Consider the following 21,270-nt stretch of genomic DNA (forward strand, 5'->3'; position numbering starts at 1 on the left):
TTGAGAAATTGACTTGCTGGAAATAAGGGAAAGATCTAAATATATCCTTGACAAATTATGGTAAAGCAGAATTTTGTGTTTGAGAACTTATTTAAAAAAAGAAGGAGAAGGAGAAAGAGAAAAGAAAAAATACCCGGAACAGATTTGAAAGCAAATCATGACCTCATGCAAAAATATTAGTGAAGGAAAGACCCTTGATCCTGGATCTGAGAAATATCCTGCATTAAGCTCCCCTTTGTTGAGGATTGGTGGGGGCTCCTTGAGTGCAGGTGCCCACGGACAACACACGGTGGGCATTCAGGAAGGGAAGCACCGACGAGAAGTTAGTAGGGGAACCGGAGTATTCAGATAAGAAAACGGTCACTGACCTGGTGAGGCACGCTGGAGGCAAAGGTCCGCCTGGGCTTCGTGTGGGTCCTGTAGGAATAGTTGCATGTGAGTGTTGGCTAAATATGAGATCCAGCCATCCTGAGACATTTAACGCTAGCGCAAACAGCCATTAATCGAAATCTCTTATCCGACATGTTGTGCTTATTAAATTGTAATAAAATTATTGCCCTAGAACGTGAAAAAATTTTCCTGTTTGCTTTTTCCTAGCCTAGATGATACGAAAAGTTTAGGTCTCTGGGGTGATGGCTCAGGGGGTGGGGGAGGCAGTACACGTATGGTTTAAAAATGACAATCCTTACGTTTGAAGAAAAATAGTTTACCCATTTGTTTTAAAGGAATGTTGTAAACGTTCAGGTTTTTGCTCCAGTGTAGGAAAAACAGTCCAAAATGAAAATTTAAAAGAACAAAAGTCTGAATGTAGTTGGTTAGTGTTTGCAGAAATTAATATTCTGAGTTGAAAATTTAGCCTAGTCTCTGCTTTTGCTCAGCAACGCAGAATCGAAATGAACACGAGGCTGGGTTTCTTTCAGATGTTTCGTGTAGTAACTAGATGAGTGATGTAATTAGAAATTAAAAGGTGCGATTCAGAGCTCCAACTTAACTTTTTTTCTTCTTTTCTCTTTCTTTTTCTTCTTTGTTTTTTAATAAGTTATAGGTGCACAACGAAGGAGAAGCCCCAGTGCACTGGCCATTGAAGTATTTGAAGCACATTTGGGAAGTCACATTTTGCAGGTAACTAAAAGAGAAAGAAGCTTGCTTATATTTTACTGAGAAAAATCCATGTGTTTAGTCTTGATTTAAAATACATTTTTAGATATCAGCTGTGTATATGACTATTGTTTTATGTTGCAATTATGAAATTCTTATGAATTTATTTTTTTCTTTTTAGAAAGCCATCTCTTGAGAGAATATTAATGAGAAAGGGAGGGCAAGTATTATTTGTGCTGTAATAATTGAGATAAATTGCACTATTCAGTTGATGTGCAATGTATAGTAGCTGGCTGTTCCCAGAATGATTGTGTGTGTGCTGCATTTGTAAGTGGATATATGTGTGTGTCTTTGGAGCTATATATATTGTTTTTGGAAGAGCAAAATTTTGTTGTGACAGTAATGTGACATTTTTATGTGTTGCCAAATTTCAGTTGTTCTTTGCTTGAGTTTGTATTCATAAGCGCTTTCAATCCTCACGTTTGCCTCCCCAAATTATAAGCTTTCTCAGAATGAAATTTTAAGGTACATTTCTAAGTAAAAGGAGACAAATAATAATAACTGATTTGGCCAATGAATTCCATGACAAGTAAATGCGAGGGTTACGAGGACAGAACTACAGTTATTTAGTCCTGGATAAGATGCATCCCAAGCTCAGCATCTCACTTACTCCAAAACAATTTCCCCTTACGACGTTGCCGTGAGTTCAACACATCCAGGGATAATTGTTTTACAGTGTTTCTGCTACCAGGATAAATGTTGACATGGCCAAAGATTGTTTTTTTTTTAAACTATGTAAGATACATTTCTTATATAGGATTAGAAAAGCAGACATGTTTGGGTTATGTAGGCAGCTTATTTGAAAAAACTAGTTATGCTTTTCATTGGATCTAGCATATTGTTTCTGAGAGTATGTACCCAGGAAAACTGTGAGCATCAGATTCTCCCTGGTCAAATCTCAGTGGTTCTGTGAGCTGGCTCATTGGCTGGCAACTTCAGAATCAACTGAGATACTTGTTTGAAGGACACATTCTTACTAAAGCAGAATCTTCAGGGTGAGGCCCAGAAGTTTATGATTTTTAACAGACTTTTGAGATAATTTTGATGTTTCCTTAGGTCTGAGATGTCACAATTTACATTTGCACATTTAAGCCCTGAAAATCCTTACTTGGCTTATTTTTGTTTATTCTGACATTTCTCTGCTAATGTCTGTTAAGTTCCTATATAGCTGATGTTTATTGAAGTACACTTTGGGATTTGTTATTCTATCATGCACACATTTGCAGTTCCTTTGTGGTAGATTGGTTTCAGGGATACAGAGGGGATATTTCTTCCTATGTCTTTAAATTTTTATTTCCTTTTTTCCTGTACATACTTTGTTCAGAATCTCCTTTGTAAGTTTTGTATGAGACCTGCTGTATACGTTGTTAGATTCTGATGTGATTCAGGATGACTTCAGTTTATATTCTGAAGCAATCAGTGCATAAGACTTAGTCACTGAAACAAATGGTCTAAACAGTAGCCCCAGATTATTATCCTCTCAATTCATTCTGAAATTTGAGTCCAAAGTCTTTAAGGAAGGGTGACTTGGGAGCTGCAAGAATTTAATATAAAATGCAAAATTTAGGAGTTTAATGTAAGCTTAATGGAAATAGGATATATAATGGTTGTCCCAAATGTCAGTTCAACAGTTGGCATCATTGAGAGAATAAGGGTTCTAGAATGAGGCTGCTAAGTTCTTTTGCTCTTAGGATTGGTCACACCCAACTTAGACAACATGCTTTAAGAAAAATATAGACAACTGAGTGTCATTTGGAATAGAATAACCAGACTGGTGCATGAACTAGAAAATCATGTTACATGAGGAGTGGACAGAGAGTTTAGTGAAATTTAGTTTGGAAAAGACATGATTTAAAAGGGATATTAATGTCCTCTCTATTTGAAGATGTCATGTGAAAAAAGTATTAGCTATTCCGTGTGGCTTCAGAGTGCGGGAGAGAGAAATGGATGAAAAAAATCACCTTTATTCAAGAAAACTAAATAGGGCTGTCCACATTTGGAATATGTTCAAAGTCTTTGGCTCCAAGGGGAAGCATAAGTATCCTGGTAGGGAGGCTTTCAAGAAATTCAGGCCCGCAAGCATGGTTGCAGTAGATAATTTTGAAATTGTCATAGAAACTAGAATTTCATATCATTTGATTCTAACACCAGTACTTAAGGAGTGGGAAAAGCTGTATGTATTCTTCTAAATGAAATATTAGAATTGTGGGTAAGAAGGGCTTGGAAAGTCATAGTAACAAGAAAAGCCTTCTCTAAGCTGTCTTAGTTTTCTTCCCTCCTTGCAGGAGACTGTTGAGCCCCTAGACCCTTGTCAGAACCACATTGAACAACATCCCACTGGGTCTGCAAGCATAAGATGGTTTCCATATTTTCCTTCAGGAGGGTTCCTGGTGAAGTCTGGAGACTTCCTGGTGAAGTACTTCATAAGAACAGGGATGAATTCTTTCTTTGCTCTTTCCTCCCCTTCCTTCCCTAGCAAACATCTCATAAAAACCTATGTGGTCAAAAAGGTAGGCATGGGAACCGTGGCATTTGGAAGGTGACGTAGAAGTCAGTTCAGAATGCCAGAATGGGGCTCAGAAAATGCCTATGATTTCTCTGCACCAAGTGCCCAGGCTTCCCTGCTGCCTGTGTCCCCAGTGACGTTTCATGGGATGGTGGGCTAAGGACTCCTTTGTGTAGAGAGTTGGGGGTGAGGGATGAACATAGACTCATTAATTTTTGCTTCACCCATCCTGCGGACTGCAGTGTGTGTTTTTGCTACATATATCCTATTAGCCATTTTTCTCTATGGAAAATATAAAAATGTTGTTGTGTCCTCTACAGTTTGACTTCTTTCTTCTTTCCTGCTGAGATGGGGGAACATTTAACTTAATGGTGTTTTATCAATATAAAATCAACTGCTGCAGTGTTATTTTCCACTTTAATGGTCTACTACTGGTGGGTGGAGGCAAGGCCATCGCCTAGGCTGTGCCCTGTGCGATTCTGGGGTGGCCATTCACATCATTCCCGTGAAAGCTTCCATAATGATTCTGACCAGTACTACGGCCCCAGTGAACCTGTAGCTGTTTCAGGCATGACTTTTAAGGCAGAGGGATCTTCTGCAGGAGAGTTGAGGGTTCAGGTGATGCCAGCCTTGCACACGCAGGACTGTGGAGTGTATGTACTGGGCCTGAGTCAAGTCATTTTAGTTCACTTTGTTCTTCTTTGACTTGTATTAATCAGATGAGGAGCAGAAGGGCAAGGGGTCAAGATTAGGAATTGTGCTTCTTGCACAAGCTAAGAAAAAAAAAGTCAAGAACTTCAGGTCATTATGTGGGATCTTTCCTGAATATAGTATATGTGACTAAGCACCCATTTGGTTCCTGCTTTAGAAGCTCTCAGGGCGTTGTTATTCCCACTTCATGATTCCCTTAATACTAAGAAATATGAGTGATATTTACTTTTACTTTCCCAACTTAGAGATCAGATAGAATATTCATGTGTTCTTATCAGAGTTAATGAAACACAAAATAGTCACAAATATCATCTTCGTACCTCATAAAATTAACTAGTAGAATGACTTTCCCTTAGGTGCAGATTTATGAATGGAGTACTTTAATTATTTGCATGCCCTTAGCAGACGGTTTTAAGTTTGTTTTTTCTTTCTGTAAATAATGCTTACATAATTGTTAGTTAAAATTGCAGTATTGTTTTTGCATATTCCGTAGTCATGCTGCTTTACTCACCTCACAGGTGTTAAAACAATCACATCAAACCTTGTACATGGAAGATTTTAAGGTTCATGTTTGTATTCACTATTAGCACATTATGGTGAACCACAGAGAGAGACATATATGTTATATTACATTGGGCAATACAGATCACTGCTAGCAGCTATTACATACTATAAGTATATATAAGTGAGCGAAAAGTGGTTTTTAGCCCTAACTAGTTGTAGATATTACAATAAAATTTTGTGAGCTAGATGAATACAATCCTAATAAGTACCCACATGTTTTATTATTGAAGCTGTCTTGGGAGAATAAAAAGAATATTCTTTAAGAAATGCCCTAAGGAGAGATAATGGTGGAAGCATGATATCTATGTGTCACTTTGCGCTTGGCCGTGTTCCATGAACCCTCCCATATCTGTGTCATTGACCCTGTAATATTTCTGGACATGAAGAAATTTTGCATTGCTCTTAAAACATTCAAGCCTCAAGCTACCAGAGGATCCTGTGGACAGGTCTCCTGAGAGAGACCAAGGGAGAACCATCAAAAACATTGTAGGATTATAACACCTGAGTTTCTCTGACTGCTGGTGGATCAGAAAAGGCTGGGAAGAATGGTTGCATGACTGCCTGTCTTCCCCAGAAAAACTAGGGGAGTGTTTTTGGAAGGCTCATTTATGGGTGGCACAACCTTCTTGTAGAAGAAGGCCATAAATCTGGCCATTACCTTAGCAGAGCAGTTGAATTAAGGTATGTATTTACCTAAAATGGTGGGAAGGAAGGGAACTCAAATGTAGCTATTTTTCTCTTTGATAGGCAAAGCAGTCATAGATTTATGTGGGTGAGATGGATGGCACCAGATACCTCAATAAAATGTCAGATTTTAATCATGATGGTTTTCTTTCTCTCAACATCTCATCCATAGTATACAGAGTAGAGTCATATCTCAAGTAAAAGAGGAGGCTAGGTTTTTTAAAAAGCTGTTTGGGATCAAATTTGGGGGAAAAAATCAAATCAAGATTTACATTGAAATGTCCATGTTTCCATTATTCATCACATTGTGAAGACTGGTTAGGGACGTATCCTGGAGTCCTGTCTAGTTTGTCTGTATACTATTTTGGTCCTGCAGCGTTATTATTAGAAGAAAACACCTAAGTTGCCTGCCAGAAATATTTAAAAATTTGTAGCTGGTGTAGTAAGGAAAACAAAATAAACAGTATCTTGTGACATTTTATATCTTTGTTATTATCCAAGTATTCTAGGCACAGTCCTGCTCCCATCTCTAGGCCTGGTTCAGTTGTAGAAGACTAAGAAAACGATTCTTTAGAGATGAGCTGTATAGGCAGAGGAAGCTGTCTAGAACAACGTTGAGGTTGGAAGTAGAGAATGCCAAATGTATTGGTATCAAGCATCTCCTTGAATCTCATTGGGCAAGAGACTATGAAAAGGTTGAGTAGTACGATTCAAACATCTGGACAAAGCGAAGTGAATAATTCCTAAAACAGCTCCAAAGCTGACGCCTGCAAAGATCCACATTATTTTATTTAAGCTTCCGCCTAGCCAAGCCGACATTTATTTTACATTTGATGGCACTGTTTTTAAAACATCTATGAAAGAGAATGATAATGTTCAAGTCTGTTTTCCATTTTATTGATGAATTGGAATTTCACCCTTATTTATTATTTTCTTGAAACTTACAAAAGAAATGATTATCTCTAAGAAGTTGCATATTCTTACTCCTGGTGGTCCTTGTTGGCAAAGTGACATCCTGCTGGATATCAGTGCTAAAATAAAATACAAGAACTTCAAATAATAGAGGTATTCTTCAGCCGTGATAGAAGAAGGAGAGAAAGGTGAGAGACCCTTTGGTCTCCCTGTGATCCAGAATGGTAAGAAAATGTAAAACTAAATATAGAAAAAGAGAAAGTTAGTGAATATATTTGCATATGCAAATTAGCTTAATTGATACTGCTTGCCTCTACAGGGATTTTTCATTACAAACTGGAGTGCTACATTGTTCAGCTCATATTGAGTAATTTAGTAACTAATGAGACCAGTTTGCACTAATTTGCATATGATAAATGAGCTTAATTGCAGTAAATAACTTGGAGGCATAATTACTTAATTTTCCTGTGTTGCACGGCTTTTAAGTTCACTTGTATGAACAACTCAAGATAATTTTGCATATTTAAATTAGTTGCTTTTAAATTTTCTTGAACAAAAAAAAAAAAAGGAACACACCTTATCAATTGAGCTGTAAAACAATTGCAAGTAAGGTTTACAGTGTTTTTATTTAAAAAGAAAAGAAAGAGAAGTAGAAATTTCTTAACTCTATTGTTCACCTGTCTCCCTTCCTTACCTCATAAGGTATCAGCATTGATAGGAAAATGTTTTTAATGTTGGAAGCTAATTCACAGCTTCTATTAGAAACTGACCTGAGTTTAAACTGAAAAACGTAGATGAGTGACTCATAACTTTTGAAAGAGGGTTTATAAAAGAGATGTGTATGTCCTTTATCTAATTTGACAAGTGAATGTTAGAGGAGTCATGTGGGTCTCCTACCGGCAACGTACACGTCCTTGAAGATGCCGGGCCATGATGAAGCAGGCATTGCTCTGCATTTCACATGTATTTTCTGTCTAGATTAATGTTTTATACTTAGGAAATTGGTTTCATTGGAGAATCTCAGTGTGGTTTGCCAAGGATGAGCTCACTGGTCTTCACATTAACCAAAGAATATATATTTTATCAAAATCCCCATTCACAAAATTGAAAAACGAAAGCATGTGGAAGTTGATGGCCAAACCATTATTTCACAGTACTGTATTTCCCGAGCATTGCATTTTAAGGGAAAAAGTATGATTTACTCTTCAAAATTAACAAGTCACATAAAATCATATTCATGATTGAGTGTAAGAAAATATTTTATGCTTGTGAAAGTTTAAAACCTGTCCTTAAAAAAAATCCTTGCTGCCTTAACTCATGTCTGTGTGTGTGTGTCTGTGTGTGTGTGCACGCGTGTGTCGTATGTATTACACCACACACACATATGCATACACATATGAAACATACATATGAAACATTAAGGCTCTTGATTTGCCATACTTTGGAAAACTAAGTCATGAAACTTTGTTCGAAAAAGGTCAAATCCCGGGGCGCCTGGGTGGCTCAGTCGGTTAAGCGTCCGACTTCGGCTCAGGTCATGATCTCATGGTCTGTGAGTTCGAGCGCTGAGTCGAACTCTGACGGCTCAGAGCGTGGAGCCTGCTTCGGATTCTGTGTCTCCCTCTCTCTGACCCTCCCCTGTTCATGCTCTGTCTCTCCCTGTCTCAAAAATAAATAAAAACATTAAAAAAATTTTTTAAATAAAAAAATAAATAAAAAGGTCAAATCCCATTAAATGTAGTATAAGTTTCCCATATCCTTCAGAGGTGGGCCAGAACAAGTGGTAATAGTACAATATTCTAAGTGTAAAATTTCAATCTTTCCTATAATAAATGCTCAAGAAATAACTGTTGAGTAAATGAAAGAAAAAAAAGTTATTAGCAAAATCAGAGTTAACCCCAGAGTTAGGGCTTCATCTCACCTCTCTGTTTCCAGGTCGGTTTGTATCCATTTCCTCTAGATGCGGGACAGAGTATGGAAGATTCTTTTACTGCATGGATTTGGGCATCCAGCTAACTTGAGTTCACATCCCAGTTTCATCACTTAATAATTGTGTAGACCTAGAACCATCTCTTGCCTTCTCTATGCCTCAATTTCCTCATCTTGAAAATGGAGAAAATCATAAATAGTAGCCAACGGCAGGCATGTTGTGAGGATTGAATGAGATAGTACAGTTAAAAGTGCTTAATCCAGAAACCTGACATATAGAATGTGTTGAAGTGTCTGCTAATATTTGTCTGTATGTTGGGTAGTCCAGAATCATGCCCAAGACTTTGAGGAAAAATGTTAATACTTATCAGTATCATTACGAATACAGGAATACAGGAGCATTATTAATATAATCCTCTCAGGTTAAAAGCAAGTTAAGTATTTTTATTGAACACAATGTCAATTATCTGTTTACATAAATGGTGTTTATATTTGGTAGTGTAAGCTAGTTAACAGTAAAAATTCTGAATTTGGTAGTAAGAATATATTTTCACCTTGAGAATGAAAATCATTCTCTGAACAACCAAAGGAGTTGTCAGAATAATCTCATTAGCAACCTAGAAGGAACTAGAAAAAGTAGAGTTTATAAAGAGACTCCAGAATCAACATTTCCTTTAGGCCAAAATGGGATATGCCATTATTCTTCTCATCATACTGTACAGTCACCTTGATTTGCTTAGAAAAGTGGAAATAAGCCAGTTGCAAGTCCCGAAAAACCAGAAGGTAAAAGCAATCATCCTCCATGGCTACCAAATTGTGTGGAGGAGACCTTGAGGTGCACATATGATTCTCCTCATACATGTTGCACAAAATCTATTACCTGTAATGCCAGAATGGGCATCTTTCCACATCAAGAGCCAAAGGAAGAACTTCACAGGCACGCGTACCTGTAAGACAGGTACATACATATACCTTCAGGTTTTCAGATACCTTGCTAACTTTGATTTGCAAAATAGACAAAAGGCATCGTTCACTGAGAAGTAGTATGAGAGGTGTGGGGGAGGGGAGAGGTTTGAGGTAACTTACTGAGGAGGGAAGATGTAGGTTTTTGCTACATGACTAGAACTAGTGGTAACAGTGAGGGATTTCTGATCACAAAATTACCTGAGGGGGGCCAGAGTCTAGGAAAACGAGACAATGAATCTCAATACTAATTCTAGGCTTCAGTAAATATTTATGGGGTGCCTTATTTGCATCAGAGAGTGGAGAAAACGCTGAGATACAAATATGAGTCATGGTTTTGTCTCCCAGCATTCCCAGTAAAAGTTGAGAAGACCAATAACAGAACAGACCAACACAGTTTGGTACAATGTAGACTAGAGGCTTTTGAATCAGTTATACCTGGGTTTGGATTCAAACCCCCGATCTTGATTGTGTAGATCTGGGCAATTTATTTACACTCTCGAAGCCTCATTTTTCTCATCCCCAAATCAAGACGGCAGTGATTTTTACCTCCTAGACTGCTGTAAGAATTAGATGAGATGCTATACACAGCACCTGGTGCATGATGACTACTTAACAGAAGTTGGCCCAGTTGGGCTTCATCCTGAAGCAACAGGTGGGAATCTGATTCTCCAGCTTGGAGCTGGTCAACCAGCACTTCTTGGGCCTACAAACTTACTGTTACACGGTTCGCCACCCTCACTCACCACACACATCCACTTTTAAGTCTGATGTTCATGCGGGTCTCTGTGGGAGTCTTTGAGGGTCCTGGCCTCGCTAGAATATAGGAGTTCAGTAGCATGGTCACGTATGTTCGAGGTCAGGGAGGAAGAAAAAGAGCAGCAATGTTGTGGTTGCACAGCTTTTGCTCAGTGTGTGCTGACAGGAAGATTGCGTCGAAGGTATGGAAACATATCTTTCTTTCTGGGCTCTAAGGGTTGCTGCGTTATTTGGAGATTAAAGTGGAGCAAAAGGATAATTGTACTTCCAATTTTCAAAGTGGACAGAGGTCTCAGCATATCTTAGGGTTATGTGTCAGATATCAATATGAATAATTTCCCGACGCATGTAGACACCTACAAATCTGGGTCATATTACAGTGCCCTTTTAGGCTTTAGAGTAGGCCTTGGTGGTAGTAAACATTATATTCTTGTTACCAGCATCAGCTGTGGATGACAGGAGACAGTGATACCAGCTGACTATCATTGACCATGGAACCAAATCACAGTCAATATCGCCAGACTTGCTTTCTCAGCTGAGTATCCAGAATTTCACAAGCCTTTTGGACCCTATGAGCTTTTGGGTTTGAGGAAAGCTTTGCAGGGGTGGATTGGGGAGCAGTGATATGCTTCGTTTCCCAAACTAAGCTGATTGCAGACACTTGTGAGCATCCGGGAACACTGGGCTTCTACAAAACACTTGGGGAAAGTCTGGCTCAGAAGAATTGAATCAAAATTGGTTTAAGATATTAAAAAATTCTCTAAATACAATAAGAGCTAAATTGAACACATAATTGAACAATTATGATATGATAATGTCACATCTGCAGTCTACCTCACTAGCCTTTTGAAGACCGAAAGTTTATTACAGAAGAAACTTCCATAAGTAGTTGTGCCACTTTGTGCGTGTATGTGTGCACACGTATGTGATCAAACACCTCTAACATGCAAAATTCCAGAAAAAAATGAAAAAAATGTTGAAAAGTCAAAAAATACAGCTGCGAAAAATGAAAGTAAATAAAATATTGTCTCACTATCAAAGGTTATTTTTCCCTTTGTACATTTGACTTTCTGTAAATCGAGCGAGGTGACACTGTGATCCTTGTCCTTTGAAAACAGTTATGGGAAAAACAGCTGATTTCAACAGAGAGATTACACAGCACATCGTGGCTGATACACGTTGGCAAGTGGTTTTCTTCTTCTGAGCCAGACTTGGGTAATACTATATCTATTAAAAGACCACAGTAATGGATATCTGTAGGAACTAGTAAGAGGAAGGCTCTATAGGGGGCCTGCTAGAGGGTCCAGGGGTTACTACTAGGCTCCATTCTCGCTCTACCACAGGCAGGCACACACCTGTGGGCCAGCCCTGGAGCTGCCTCAGATGTTCCAGGTTACGGAGACTCCTGCTCTTTGTATTAGGTCCGCTAGTGCCTTGTGAATGTCACTTCCCAGACACTTGCTGATGGAGGGTCTGATGATTGAGGATTGCAAGGTAAGAGATCCATGACGCAGTGTTATTTCGTGAGAGCAGAATAGAACCCCATGGAAGAGAAGAAAAAGCCATACGGTGTTGTTTTCCCTCTGTTGGGAAAAAGAAGCATTTGGGTGAATTAGTGAAATTATTATAAGTATTTCTTATACTGGGTGAATAAAATGTGTACGGTTAGAATTACCCACACAGAAGAGCCTAGTCACATTCCCATGAGGCTAGATAGCTGCTGCAGAAATTGTCAGGTCAGAGGAGCTGTTTGCCTGATTTCTAAAGATATAAAAAATGCAGGTGACCCTTCAGGGCACCAGAAAAATACCCTCTGAGATAATCCACTCTCATACTTCCGTTTAGGGCGATACCATGTTTTAGTAAATTTAGTCTGGTGTGGAGATTACACCAAGGGTAGAATTGACCTAAAGAAACAGAAATTTCTTTTTTTCTGAGTGGGAAGTCTGTGAGTTCTACATAAATACAAAGGCAAATGATAATATCAATGACTATTTTAATTGCATCTTTAATCCGTAAGGATAGTTCAATGACATTTTAAATTATACTTTTAGAATTGTAGTCACATAGGAGATAAAACTCAGTAACTATTTAATAATGCATAGTAAGATCAACTGTATCCTCTCTTGAGATCACATTTAGGTGGACTGAATGTAAAAGCCCAATCCAGAATTTAGACAGCATTTAATCTTCTGGAAGACATTCTTGGGTCTTTCTAAATATAAAGTACCCAGGCCTGGTCCTTTGAGTTGGTACCAGTTATCTTGGCTGAATGATGAGTTTCCCTGGATTCACAGTTAAGCTCTATTATTTTCTTTTTAGAAGGAATCGGATTGTTACAGATCAAACTACTGGAAGGTTACTAAACAGCATGTGCCAGACTGGTAACTAACTGATAATCATCTAACCTGGCTTTCTTTGAAGACTACGATGTAGTTATATTGGGGGAAAACTTGAGACTGAAATAAATCAGTCCCCTCTCAGGACGTGTCGTGCACTGAAATTGGTGGGATACCTCCCTTGCCACTGTTTATTTCAGTCTTCACTGTAGAGTATCTGAAGGATTTCATTTGAATAAGAATGGGAACTTTGTATGAAAAACATCTCATTCTGCTAAGAACATTGGAAAGTAAAGTAACTTGTGGATTCTCTAAAATTGAACGGTTAAAATTGGATCCGAGCACAAAGTAATTTGGATGGATGCAGACTTTTAAACGGAACTATGCAAAATCTGGGAAGAATAATAATTATGTATATTAGCACACATTTATTGAGACTTAACTGTGTGACAGGTACTCGCTGAGCCAGCTGCTTACATGCGTTATCCCAATTGGTCCCCTGACCCATCTTTTGAATTAGGTACTGTTACCCTTTTCCACTTAAGGATGAAGAAACTGAGGTCCAGAGAGGTAAAGTGCCTCGCTAAGGACCCACAGCCTTTAGTGACAGACACAGCCGGTATTAGAACTCCAAAGTGGACGTGGGGAAGAGACGGAGAAGAATTATAAGGGAAATATTAGGTATTAAATCATTTTACTGTTAAAGTTTTTCAAGTGACATACTTAAAGCTATGGTTTGAATGGAAACGAGAGGACGTGCACTTTTGTTTAATAAAGAAATATTTGCCCTGAGCAGAAGACAACATTTTAAAGCTTGTCATTTCATTCCTGGGAAAGTGTTTGAGGAAAATGACATGGCTCAGCCCTGTTTGCTGACCATTTTGTTGTCTCCTGCTGAGACTTGCCATTTCCATAGCCAGTGGGCTGTATTGAATCAGACAGAAGCAATAGGTCATTAACAGAAATGGAGACTTGGGACAGCCTGCAGAGGCTGAAAGACGAGGAAAATCATTTTGGGCCACATCAACAAAGCTGTGTCTAATAGAATCTCATGCAACTGTGTTTGAAGCATTTACCCTGATTTTCAGAAAAACTTAAGAAACTTTAAAAAGCAGGAAGTAATTTTTCCCCAAAGAGTGCCATGCTTAACATGAAAATATAGGTGGGAGAGGATATTCTTCTTGGTTTTACATCTGCATTTTCCCTCTTAGTCACATCCATTGAAAATAACAGTTTAAAATCCATTTAGTTAAACAAAAATCCCAGTTTTGCCACTAACATCTGCATTAACCTTGAGATCTTTAACTCCTAGCATTAATCCAAAGGGAGATTATATTACTTAATTTGATCAATATCTAAATTGCAGATGGTGTTTCCTTGATCTTTGAAGATTGTTCTGAATTATTATAATTGGGAGATGGTGTTGGGGGGACAGGTTTTGCCACTGAGATCACTGTCCATTATTTTTTAAAACAGAATACATAGAAAACCTAGGAAACCTATATAACTAGCCTCTTTATTACAAATATTTTTAATGTTTATTTTTGAGAAAGAGAGAGACAGAGACAGAGCACGAGCAGGGGAGGGGCAGAGAGAGAGGGACACAGAATCCCAAGCAGGCTCCAGGCTCCCAGCTGTCAGCACAGAGCCTGACGCAAGGCTTGAACTCAGGAACTGAGAGACCATGACCTGAGCTGAAGTCGGACGCTTAACGGACTGAGCTACTCAGGTGCCCCATAACTAGCCTCTTAAATGTAGTCCAGTTCAGAGGAAAAATACAGACCCTCAATATATTCATATTGAGCAAGTATTCATAGATAGCCTACTGTATATAAGACACAGCTAATATGGCTATGGAGAATATTTAGGTGTTATTCCTTCTCTCAAAGAATTCATAATAAGTTTTTGTATTCTAAACTGGAATGACAGGTGTAGGTCTGGAGATTGGATCTAGAATCCCAGTGAATTCATTTACAATTAAAACTTAGGAAATAGAATACCATTTTCAGGGCCAGCTATCACTCATATACTTAAAAACTCTCCATTTTTGTACCCTTGTGAAAAAACTCTAAAAGGTTGGCATATGTGTCTTGATCTCCTAGTAGATTGTAAGCAATTTGAAAATTGGAATCATGTCTTGTTCATCTTTGTGTCCTCTCCTGTGTTGTACTTTCAGTAGGTGCTCAATATGTTTGTAGAATGACTTGAATTTATTTAAACACATTTATTTAAATACATCTTAACTTATAGCAGATTGATCTTTAATTGCATTTCTGTTTTGGGCAGTGTTGTTAAGAAGTCAGAGATACTGGAGGGCCTGGGTAGCTCAGTTGGTTAAGCATCTACCACTTGATTTCGGCTCAGGTCATGATCTCCGTGTTCGTGGGGATGAGTATCACATTGGGCTCTGTGCTGACAGCATTGAGCCTACTTGGGACTTTTCTCTCCCTCTCTCTGCCCCACCTTTCTGTCTCAAAATTAATAAATAAACTTAGAAAAAATTAAATAAGTCAGAGATACTATTTGATTCCAAGGTGTATTGCAGTCACTTGAAGAAGACATTTACATGTTGGGATCTTAGTAGGGTTAATGCATTATGCACCGAAGTCCCTAAGCACCAATGTAAGAATGTCCTTCTCAGCCAAGAGGTCATTAAAGAAAACAGTCTCATCATAATGTCATTTTCCCCTTAATTTTCTGATTACTTACATTTGGTTTAGTCCTAATTATGAATACCTTTAATTGCTTTATCACAGTGATGATTAACTGTGCCCAAGTCAAACCCCTTTGAAAGAGAGGACAATTCCTTCTAAAGGCTTTGCATGATTGCACTTAGGAAGAATACCAAACAAAGGAATAGAGGTTTTCCAACTTCCTAAAGGTTGGTCAACTCATCTACATTCCTAAAATACCCAGCAGGGATTTTTATTTTTGAGTTTTTCAGAACTGGAAAAACTTAACCTTCTGCATGTTTCTTTTCCCAACATGCTAATCTGCTACTTTATTTACATGAATCATTCTGCCAGCAGACAATATTGGGAATAAAATACATGCCAGCTGTTCCCCAGAGTATTAAAAAAATAATAAATAAACTTTGAGATCCACATGTTGTCACTGAAGGAGTACTTGGCTCTGTTTGCCTTCATTGTTTTCTATTTATGTGTGTAAAATAGCCATGATTGAGAGTTTCCATGTTTTGTAAAATAAGTTTAAAACACCAAATGTAAGTTATTTCATGCTGAAATGCTTGGTAGCCCAGGTTTGTTTTAAGCAATCTCTATATAGTCATCGATAAAAGTGGTTTAGTTTCGTTGTTAAATGAAGGCACCAACCTTAAGGTAGAAACGAAATAAAACCTTGAAAAGGTGTATTTTAATTCTGTATTTTAATTCAATTTCTTAAAAAAATGGACAGATTTTAAGATTTTGATTTCGTTTGAGATTAAATCATTTGAATCGGAAGTCAGCACCCAGTGTTAAAGCTTCTATGTGTATTTTGAAAACAATATCATCGTACAATATTTATTTAAGTCTTAATCAGTTTCATGTTCTTGTCAGAGATAGCAGTATATGTGCCACATTTGCATCTATCACCCAGAAAGTTAATTGATGGAGTTCCTAACAGTCAAACAAAGCTCCTTTCTCTCCATTCTCCCTCACTGAGGCCTGCGCCACACACTGGGGATCAGAATGGAGACTCTGTTCGTCCCTTGAAAAAGGAGTAGGTTTGGTGTGCAGAGAAGGGAGGGTCTTTGCTTCGGGAAGGCTGGCACAGATGAGCGGGAGGACACGTCATTGTCAATTTATTATCAAGCTATTCTTTCTCCCTGGAGGAAGGCTTTAGAATTTTTAATCTGTGATGATTCACACTTGGGAAGCATCTCTTTTTCTCATTTGTTACTCCCACCTGGAAGGAAACGTTCATCCAATGGCTCATTTGCAAAGGAGCAAGTAAAGAGAAGTGATGTGTAGATAAAGACCCTCCCTTGCTTTTTTTTTCCCCGAGGTAGGTGCCTGTGCCACACAGCTGTTCAAGTGCTGTGGAGAAGCTGCCACAGAATCAGAGAAACACGGACACAAGTTTATCTGCCACACTGCATTTTATTTTCATGCTAATTTTCCCTGCTGGAAACTTCGTACATAAAAATACAAGGTTACCAGTACCCATTGTAGACGCAGTGCTCTATGTTCCTGATCTTTGGAGTTGTGCTGTTTTGTTTTGTTTTTTTAATTTATAAAAAGTAAGAAATGGCACCAATTTTTTTCAGATTTCCCGTACATACAAAAGCTGATGAAACAGGTAAATTCCTGGTGTGCTGCAGCGTAAGGTGATTATCTAGCTATTGTTTTCAAACACTCAGAAGTCTAGAAGTGCCACTGAATACAACAGGGTGGGAGCAGACCGACCCCCAGCAGAGAAACAATCCGGTCTAGCAGAACATTCAGCTGTGGGGCCAGGAAAGAAAAGCTGACATCCAGATGCCAGTGCTTTGGAAATTTTATCTGGAGTTGCACATATGGGTTCTGCATCTGCTCGGGTTATGCCAGCAGTCGGTGTCCAAATTGACACAGCTACCATGGCATGAGCAAGCAGAGGCATGACTGTATGTCTGGGTCTCTGCTAAGACAGCTGTCAAAAGCAGTGATGTTGGCCTTATGATAGCTAATTTTCACAGGACCAACCTGGGCTCTGTGAGTGATAGGTTTTAAGCACCCACAGCAAGTCATTTCTGAAAGGCCCTCCTTGGAGGAAGGTGGTGATGGTGAGGAGCGTATACACATAGATGAGTGTGTGTGTCCTTGTGAGCACTTCAGTAACTAAGGATTTTTTTGGCCACTGTAGTAGTGCTCAAGGAAAATTGGGATCGAATGCTTTAGGCCAATGGCTTAGCTCAGTGCATGTGAATTGTTGTTCATATCCATCATAGAAAAATGGTCAACAAATCTAAAAGCTACAAAAAGTTTTTTCCTCTTTTCATGTGAAAAAAAGAGACTCAAGTCCCTAAAATAGGAGCATTTGCCTTTCAGTAAGTTCTTTTCTTACCTAATCATAGTTGCCCTAATAGCAAGCTGAGTGACTCAACATAACCAATTCATCTTTTCCTCTCTTGCATTCCCCAGAAGTCTTCTTAAAAAGAGAAAAGGGCGGATTTGTCTCGGGTATTCCTGTTGATCTAGTATTCCTGTTGATCTAGTGTATACAGTCAGGCTTGATTTGGTCCCCTTGGTTCAGGTCCTTTGATCTTAGCATTGAAGCATTTATGTTGAGGTGAAGAAACCAACATGGACCCAGGACCTCAAATGAAGTGACTTGTAAGCCTAGACAAGGGCCTGGGCTTTATAATTTTCGGTTTGTTGTAACTCAAAGTCTCACACATATTTGCATACATTTCCTACCCAGAGGTTGATCTATATACAACACTAGATGAGTGATGGTCCTTTTTAGATACCTCAGGATCATATGGTCTAGAATATCCTGTCTTCAAGGGGAATGATTAGCTCATCTTCCATGAAGGCAGCCTCACTATTTGGGTTTGGGTGCTTAGGGCAGCAGTCGGCTTTGCTAAAGAAAAATAGATCCCCTCCTCCAACTCCACTGTTCACGCAGGCAAAATGCAGAAGTGTGGAGCTTACCCAAGGAGAACCTCTGTGCCACTGTCCGGCAACAGTATTTGATTATCCTTTTCTTCTGGCCTAAATTGCTGGTAATGGTTAGATTATGACTAAAAATGGAGATTCTCTCAGGATATCAGATGTATCATGTACCCAGGAGGTCATCAAAGCAGGTCTCTGTCTTTACTCAGCTCAGGCATCCAGATGCAGAAGTTGAATGGCCTGGTGGCTGCCAGCACTTGTGCCTAAGTCCTACAAGATGGGGCAGGAGAAGAAGGGGAGAGGTATGGAAAGTGTGGTCTCCCATGGTCACCAGAGTAAAGGGTTGGTGTGGTGGTGGAGCCCCTGTCACAAGGGCCTCTAAGCCAAATGATGGTTGGTTTATCGCTAATTTGCATACTCATTCAACACATATGTGTTTCTGTAATTATTGACTGCTGGATTTTGCAATTAGTTACTGCAAATGCCAAGAAATAGTTATGGTCCTCATTCTTGTGGACTTTTCCAGTCAGGCTAAGGAGACAGATAAAAAATAAGACATTGTGATAAAATCTTTGAGGACCAGACCTAGAGAAATGAAAGGCTCAAAACGTAAAGGAAGCCTTGAGACAGAAGTCATGAGTTCTACACTGAAAATCAGAGAAGGTGCCACACGTTGTGTGATCCTTGAGCAGGACTTGGTGGGTGAGCATGATTCTGCCAAGTGCAGGAGGACAGAAAGATCCTCGACGTTACAAGAATGGAATGTCCAGGTTCTCAGAGCTTTGCAAAGATGTAGGAAGAGGTTCTGTGGGGATACAGTATGGGGGCTCTATGAAAGTTAGTGTTGGCATTCTATTCATTTTGACTGAGAAGGAATTTATGAGTGCTTTTTTTTGTGCTAGTCCAGAGTTGAAGCTTGGGGATATTGATAAGAGATCTCCCTCCTTCAGGGAGAATACAGTATTATAAGAAAGATATTCACATAGTGATTTCAACATGGTAGGTAAAAAAGGGTCAGGAGAGATGAGTCTAGATAGAATGTCAGGTTGAAACCAAATGCCAGGGCGTAGGGTTTAGACTTTACCTGAAGTCCTTGGGGAACCATGAAAATTTTTGAATCTAAGGTATAGTTGGGATCTCCATGGGAGATGGATGCCCAGGGTGGATGGGGGAAGAACATGTGGGAAGGGGGAACAGCCAGCTATGGGTGTGATTGTCTCAGGCAAAGTTATTGAGGCTTGAACTGGAAGTTTTGATGAGACTGCAGTGGAGACAGAGCTGATAGATGTCTCAGAAAAAATAAGTTTGCTCTTTACAGACTGGGAAACTGAAGCTTAGAAGAGTTAAGTGACTTAGTCAAATTCACAGAGAGAGCAAGTAATAGAGCTGAAATTTGAACTCAGACAACCTGATATGGAGAATGTAGTCTAAGGCAGTGGGAAAGAGAATGAGATCTTGAGTTTTAAAACAACAGATTTTTATCATGCCTATTTCCTAGATGTGATACGAGCGTTAAATAATATAACTCATGGAAGCCCTTTGTGTCATGCCTGGCAACAGGTAAGGGCTCCGTAGCTGATACATTTATTACTATTTTCATCATTATTGTAAAACCTTCATTCCTTGTCTCCCATTCATGAGGCACATCACCTCTGCTTATGCTATAGATTCTTAAGCCTTAGAGTGCTAATGAAAGAAATAGCCCCTGCAGAAGACACCGTGAGTGCTCCGTCCTTACAAAGACAGACGTGTTGGTATTGTGTAAGATACCTAACACATTCTTGGCAAGACAGTGTAAGGAGGTAAATAATGATAATACTTTAGAACAAATGAGCAATCATTATTAACACATTTGGAATATAAAAAATGTTAGTCATTTGGAACAAATGTCACAAAAATATTCTACCATGGGTACTTGGCTTTAGAAGCTATGTGTGTTTCCTTTAAAGTCCTTTTAATAATGACAAAGTCACTTCTCTCCAGTGACTTTGCCACCAGCCTTACCATGGGGAAAGAAGAACTTGCTAGGGGAGTGCACTGGCCTTCCTAGTAACCCTCAAAATGTGTATGCTATTAGAAAATGAGCTTCGTGTGAAGTTATCTGCTCAAATCCAAAAGTGAAGGAATTGGACACACCTCAGTTTTGTTCTTTCCTTCATATGTCATATATGAAGGGACATTTGCCGCTCTCACATCTTAGAAGGCATGAGTGCATTTAGCAGGGGCTGCTGCCTGGGGTCGAAGCCACAATCTCAGTTTTATTGAACAGGTTTTAGTGGGACATTATGATGAAGCAAAAGGTTTTAAGTTTATCTTACTTATTCTTTATGTTAGAAAAAGAACCCCAAGTTTAATTTAATACTTGTTTGTGATTTCATTTTAGAGTGAAAACATGATTGCTATCTCTCGTTTTTAAAAGACAACATTTTTTAATTTTCTTTCTTTCTTTTTTTTTTTGTAAACCAAACACAATTTTTGAGTGAGACATGTTGTTTCCTCTCTTTATGTGTGTTCATACTAAGTGCTGGTATAATTCCATTATGTTTTGACTTGAACATTAAATATTACCTTGAAGATACACTTCCCAGCAGCCGTGTTCTGATAGTGACATATTGTACTGTTTGAAGGGTGTCATATGGTCATCTGTCAGCCGAATGTTGTTCCATGGAAAAAAATTGTATTCTTCATATGTCATCTAGAATGCCTCATGTTAAAAAAAAAAAAAAAAAAAAGAGAAATCTAACAGTATTCACCAAATCTGCATGTGAGGAAATGAGACAGGGGTGGGATGGACCTAAGGTAGGTGGGAAGGGGTTAGTCCACTCAGAATGTAGTCACTGTGTAAGTAACATGAAGCATTGTTTTACTTGGAGTAGTTTACATTTGATAGGATTATATTTTATGGCAGAAAAGCACACACTTCCTTTAAGGACTTGCAGTACCTATTGCTCCTTGTCTCTTGACATGCAGACCAAGATGCAAACAAGATTCCTGGTAGGAACAGGGGAGAAAAAGTGGCACCTCCCCCACAAAAAAACAAACAAAAAACAAAAACAAAAACACCCCAGCAATCTGAGAAAAATGTGGGAGACTGAGGCTTGCTTTATCAGAGATGAGAGTGATAGAGAAAAGAAGAACGTGTTCTTGCCTC

General features: G+C 38.8%; 1 protein-coding gene across 8 annotated transcripts in view; it reads left to right on the plus strand.

Annotated features, from left to right (window-relative positions):
* Positions 1-21,270, plus strand: part of NPAS3 (neuronal PAS domain protein 3) — an 858,964-nt gene that overhangs the window by 414,136 nt on the left and 423,558 nt on the right. For 5 of the 8 annotated variants that reach the window (XM_045059780.1, XM_023255653.2, XM_023255647.2 and 2 more), the window contains one exon: positions 1,046-1,122. In XM_045059780.1, coding sequence (XP_044915715.1) covers positions 1,046-1,122 — 77 coding nt within the window. Of the gene's footprint in view, positions 1-1,039; positions 1,123-21,270 lie in introns of all 8 variants that reach the window. The other 3 variants (XM_045059781.1, XM_045059782.1, XM_023255651.2) reach the window with 1 other exon arrangement.

This window comes from Felis catus, chromosome B3 (assembly GCF_018350175.1).
Source record: "Felis catus isolate Fca126 chromosome B3, F.catus_Fca126_mat1.0, whole genome shotgun sequence".
Classification (NCBI taxonomy): domain Eukaryota; kingdom Metazoa; phylum Chordata; class Mammalia; order Carnivora; family Felidae; genus Felis; species Felis catus.